Source organism: Arachis ipaensis, chromosome B09 (genome assembly GCF_000816755.2).
Source record: "Arachis ipaensis cultivar K30076 chromosome B09, Araip1.1, whole genome shotgun sequence".
In the NCBI taxonomy this organism is placed as follows: Eukaryota; Viridiplantae; Streptophyta; class Magnoliopsida; order Fabales; family Fabaceae; genus Arachis; species Arachis ipaensis.
Window position 1 is genome coordinate 70,058,148 of NC_029793.2, and position 6,304 is coordinate 70,064,451.

Below are 6,304 nucleotides of genomic sequence, written 5' to 3' on the forward strand. Positions count from 1 at the left end.
ATGAATTAAAATAGAAAAATAATAGTATCAATCCATACAATAGACAGAGCTCCTAACCTTAACAGTGGAGGTTTAGTTGCTCATGGTTCAGAGAGAAAACTAGGATTCAAAAAAACTGTAAATTGCGGAATAAGGTAGAAGAGAAGAGAAGAGCCCGAAGGGCTGAGTCTTTTCACTTTCATATCTAATCATAATTAATGTAAATTGTATTTCCTAAAACTAAATGATATCTTTTCCTATTTTTAAGATAAAACAAAAGTTTAACAAACAATTCGTGCAGGCCTTGAGGAGCGAGCGGGGACCACTTGATTTATAAAAGGTGGCGCCAAACTTGGGCTGAACCAAGTTTATCGCCATCACACACGAACGAAGTCTTCATGATTTTCTTTAGTTGGTGCCAAACTTGAAGTGTCTCAAGTTTGGCTTCAAATCCACGCCCTGCATTCTTGGGATAGGTGAGTTGAGGCGCCGAACTTGTAGTGTCTCAAGTTTGGCACCATCAAGGCAGCAAGCAAGGAAGGCATTGTGATGATCATGGCGCTAAACTTGGGATTTTCCAAGTTTGGCACCACCAAGGCAGTACTTTCATATGAAAGGTGTAGACTATTATATATCTTGGAAATCTCTGAAAGTTGGTTTTCTAATGCCACTAGAATCACATCAATTGGACCTCTGTAGCTCAAGTTATTTTTGTTTGAGTGCAAAGAGGTCAGGGTTGACACCATCATCTACTTTCTTCCTCTTCTTCTAGAGAAACTCCATCAAATCCATCTGAATGCTACCTGAAATAAATAGAATTTCACACAACTCAAAGTAGCATTCATAGTGGCTAAAAGATATTTAAATCTTGATTAAACTTAACAATTTGAATGCAAATTCACTAGGAAAAGATAGAAAAGACAATGCGTACGCGTCGCATCTCACTTCTACCACTTGATAAGGGAAAATCGATTCCGCACAAACTCACCGGCAAGTGTATCGGGTCGCATCAAGTAGTAAAACTCACAAAAGTGAGGTCGATCCCACAGGGATTGATGGATTAAGCAACTTTAGTATGGTGATGAATTTAGTTAAGCTAATATTGGTGAATTGAGTGAAATTTGATTAACAGAAAGTAAATTGCAAGAAAACTAGAGTGCAGAATGTAGATTGACAGAAAAGTAAATTACAGGAAGCTTAAATAGATGAAACTTAAAGTGCAAGAAATTAAAAGAGCTGAAACTTAAATTACAAGAAAGGTAAATAACTGAATCTTAAATTTCATGAAAGTTAAAGTGCAGAAACTTAAATGACGAGGAAACATAAATTGCATGAATTATAAAGGGATTTGGGTGCTGGGAATCAAAATAACAGTAAGCAATTGCATATTAAAAGAAATTCAAGAGATCCGAATTGAAGAAAATCAAAGGAATTGATTCTTAGGGACTGGAGATACTGTAATCCACCATGAATCAATTGAGTCTCAACTCCTTTCTCAATCATTTGAGTAGATCTATAGTGGATTGAAATTGATTGGATCCTAATTCCTTGGTAATCCAATCTCTCTAATCACAATCAATCTTGCCAATTCCTTGATCTAATTGTCATGAGAAGAGGTTAAGTGCATTTCTCTCATATGTAAGCCACACTGACTCTCAGGATCTCAATTCCTCCCGAATAGTGTTGATCAAGAGAGTAGTGAAAGATAGAGCTCCAATTCTAATGCTAGTGATTCCCCTTCCGAGGCTCACACAAGCATTCACTGAATTAAACCCCCTTCCGGAGTGAGTAATTCAAAATCAAAATAGAAGATACCCAATAGCTACACAAATGAATAGAGAAGAAGAAGAATTTCATTAATTCATTAGAATTACAATAGAGCTCCTCCCCCTAATGAAATTGGGGTTTATTTCATCATTGCTCTAGCACAAAATAGAAAAGAAAAATTGCAGAAGAAGATGAAGAACAGAAATAAAAAATAAACCAGATCTGCTAAAACTCTAAAACTTTAAAAGACTCTCTAAAAAGAATAACTCAAAGGAAGACTCCTAATGAAATCAAATTCTCCTCTATTTATACACTTTCCAATTCAGTCATCAAGTACTTGGAGTGGGCTTTTTGGCCTCTATTTGAAGTGGGTCTGAAAAGGTACTTCAAGGCTGCATAAGGAGAATGTAGCGTTCTCAAAGAGAGCGCAACGCTCATTCACCGACGCGTACGCATCCCCTGCGCGTGCGCGTCCCTTGCATTTTTGAACCAGCGATGTGTATGCGTATCATATGCGTGCGCGTTGTCACTGTCTTAAGCCTCATCCATGCTTGCGCGTACCATTCATGCGTGTGCATCCTTTAGCAGCGTTCTTTAAATGAGCACTACGTTCGCGCCATGAGCGCTCCACACGCGTGCGCGTGCGCATGGATGGCAAAATATCAACTCCCAGCTTCCGCGCCATCTACGCATTTGCGTGCTTCTTCCCAGATGCTCTATCGACGCGTGCGCGTCAGTGGCAGATCTTCAATCCTAAATTTGAATTTTGTCACAGGTGATCGTTTAGATAACGTAGCGCTCTCTTTGTAAACGAGCGTTGATCACATCCACGCGTATGCGTCATGAACGCGTACGGCGGGTCTTCTAGAATTCTTGCCCTACGCGTAAGCATCCTGTACGTGTCCACGTCTCTAGAGAGCGTAGCGTTCTTCAATTGAGCACAGCATTCTTCTGCAATGCTTATTTATCTGCTTTTTCTTTTCATCTTTTCATCTGCCATCAATCAAACATGCAATCAAAGTCTCACCAAAATCATAAGGTTTTGCATCATTCATAATAATCACCTAATTCTTGTATAAATCTCATGATTTTGTATAAAATTAATAATGTTTGATTGAATCAAGATAAACATGGAACTCCACTCCAATCAATTACTTATTGTGCAAGAAAGTGCATGAAACCTAATGAAAATAGGTAAAAATGCCTAGTAAAACATGCATAAAATGACATGTCATCACAACACCAAACTTAAATCTTGCTTGTCCCCAAGCAAGCAGTAGAACATGAGAAGAAATGCAAGAAAATAGAAAAGCATGTTTGTCCTTATTTGAAAGCACTTAGCCTAGGTTCATGGGGTTTCATGTAGGCTGTAATTGAAGCTCTACTTTTATTAGTTTTCAGGATTGAGATGTTTCTTCAAGTGCTAACTAAGTAGCTGTTGTGAACTTTGTTATTCATCCATCCTTGGTGTTTGATTTTTTTTTGTTTTTTCTTTTGTTGAGAAGCTTACACTTTTATTTGCAGCTAAGTGTTATGTGTTGTAGCAGCATTTTAATTTTGTTTTTCAATCAACACATACAGACCACAAACACTTGGTTCATTCTTCTCAAGAAAATTGATGCCCAGCACCTCTTTGGGTTACTAAATGCTTTGTAATTAGGTTGCTCTTGATAGTGGATTTTCGGTTGATAATCCCAGATTAGTTAATCCAAGTTACCAAGTTTTAAAATACTCCTCAGAAACTAATTATCCAAGCAGATCCTAATACAACAGCACCACAGGCATGTGTCTTAAGGTCCAAGCCATTGGTGTCTAGCTTTATTATTTGTTTCTTTCACTTTTGTTGCCAATTCTTGGCTTTTCTTCCTTTCCTTCTTACTCTTTCTTTTTCCAAGGATATTTATTCATTAAGAGTTCACAAACAACAGCCTAGTTTATACTATAAAGGAACATTCTAACCCTTATCCTTTACTAGTGAGCCTACTTAAACAATCAAACATATATACCACCAATAAACTTTATTATCATCCCTATCAAATTGGACAATCTCATTTTCTGTTTCAACATTTTCTTTTATTTATGCAAAGGGGAACAAGACATGAATTCAAGTAGGATGGCATGATCTAGGCATTTTAAACTAGCAACCCAAAATGATAATACAAAGACAGGTAGCATAATGCAATTTAATTATAACTAAACTAATACCACTCAGCAGGGATACAATTATACTTCTAATTTAAAGCACTTCGAATCAGAGGGAATTAAGTAGCAATACAACCTCTTGGTGATGTCTTCTAGTTTTTCCTTTGTCCTCATCATCCATAGCTTTTATATCCTTCTTTGTGTCCTTAGATGAGGGTGCATAGTTCTTCCAAGAGATTGATTGAATTCCTGTAAAGTTATTGGAAGTTGCTTAGCTTGTTCCCCAAGCACTTGAAAGATGGTTAGCATGCATGAATGGTTGTAGGCTTTTGAACTTACTTTGGTGTGTGAACACCAAACTTAGTTCCTCGCCACTGTCTGCTATGCATCAGATTAATCTCATACATGAAACCTTGTGCTTTTATTAAAGAAAACAAACTATAAACTAGAAAACAATCAATGGTTAAGTAGTTTCCCTGATTGTTTAGAGCCAGTGACCATTTATGTAGAGGGTTGAAATGTGTTTCTAATGAACTTTTTGGTGGAACACCAAACTTAGCATCCTACATTCAACCTTAAATTGTTTTTGTGTGTAACACCAAACTTAGCTCTTTGCAATACAGATAAACTTACTTAACCCTTTTATTGAAATAGCTAAGAAAAGAAAACTACCTCTGGTTGGGTTGCCTTCCAACAAGCACTCTTTTATTGTCACTAGCTTGACATTGGTTCTTTGTTAGGGTGGCTGATGATTATAGTGCCTCAGCTTGTCCCCTCTAACTGTGAGCCTTTTTCATGTGCTTTGATGAACAACCTCTATATGTTCCAGCGAGAGTATTTTGTTGATAGTGTAATAATCATCAGATTGTGGAAATGCCTCTAACTGTTGGTAGATTAGTCTCACTTTGTTTCCCTCTGAGAACCCTTCAGTTGGAATTTTCTTATTTCTCCACCTTTTTGGAACCTTTTTATTGTTCTTCTTTCCTTTCTTTGGTGACCCTTCTTTCTTGGCAGCAGGCTTTATGTCAGGGGCTTTCTTAATGATCAATCTTGTAACCTCTTTTTGCAATCCCTTCTCAGCCTTCTTTTCCTCATGACCCTTTTATTTTTCTTCACTGTTAGTCATCTGTACCAAGGGTGAGTTGATGAGTGCTTTCTTTGATTTTTCCTTCCAGTTTAAGTCTTCCTCCTCAATTCTCATGCAACCTCTCTTTTCAGCGGGATACTGCATCTCCTTAATGACATTTAGAGTGATCTACTCATCATGTGCTCTCATGGTCATTTTTCCTTTCTCCACATCAATGATGGCTCCTGTTGTGGCTTGGAAAGGCCTTCCTAATATAACAGAATCGCCTCCCTCTTCATCTAGATCCAAGATCACAAAATCCGTTAGAAAAATAAACTTACCCACCTTGACTAAGAGATTCTCAACCACTCCATTAGGGATTACAATTGATCTATCAGTAAGTTGCAAGGACATCCTTGTAAGCTTTACTTCTTCTATAGACAACCTTCTCAGCATAGATAAAGGCATCAGATTGATACTTGATCCTAGATCACACAGTGCCTTATCAATGGACATGTTGCCAATAGTGCAATGCAAAAAGAAGCTCCCAGGATCTTTGAGTTTTAGTGGGAGACCCTTTTGAATCACTGCACTGCATTCTTGTGTCAAGATCACAGTCTCCTTCTCATTCCAGATTTTCTTCTTGTTAATGAGTTCTTTTAGGAACTTTGCATATGAAGGCATATGCTCCAATGCTTCAGTAAGGGAGATGTTGATTTCCAGCTTCTTAAAACCTCCAGAAACTTGGCAAAATTGTTGGTTCTTGAGCTCCCTTTGCAACCTTTGAGGGTATGGAAGAGGGGAGATGTAAGGCTTCACCACCTTCCTCTGTTCTTGTGGATGCTCTCCCATGATTTGCTTTACCTTCCTTAGAGCTTATGACTATTCCTCCTTCTCTTTGAGCTTCTCCTGGTCCTTCTCTTCATTTGCCACTTTATTATCAACCTTGTCATTTTCCAGTGTCCTTCCACTTCTGGGTTGAATTGCTTTGCATTCTTCTTTGGGATTTGGGATGGTGTCACTTGGAAAAGAGTTGGTTGGTCTTTCAGCTGGCTGTTTGGACAATTGTCCAATTTGTCTTTCCAAATTTCTTAGTGAGGCTTTGGTGCACGAAATTGTGATATCCAGGCTCGAACAATCCCTGGCAACGTGAGCAACTTGGTACGCGTAATCGTGATTACACTTTAATTATGTAAAATTCATGACTCTTTCTTTCCCTGGCGATGGCGCCAAGAACATGGTGCCAATACCATGGTTCACAACTCCGATACAACTAACCAGCAAGTGCACTGGGTCGTCCAAGTAATACCTTACGTGAGTAAGGGTCGAATCCCACGGAGATTGTTGGTA

The 6,304-nt window shown here is 38.3% G+C and overlaps 1 protein-coding gene across 1 annotated transcript; it reads right to left on the bottom strand.

Annotated features, from left to right (window-relative positions):
• LOC107615582 lies at positions 5,144-5,806 on the bottom strand. Its single transcript, XM_016317633.1, has one exon. It carries the CDS (start codon positions 5,804-5,806, stop codon positions 5,144-5,146), a length of 663 nt encoding a protein of 220 aa, XP_016173119.1.

Coding starts and splice junctions, on each gene's coding strand:
- LOC107615582 (XM_016317633.1), bottom strand. CDS start 5,806: ATGGGAGAGCATCCACAAGAACAGAGGAAGGTGGTGAAGCCTTACATC.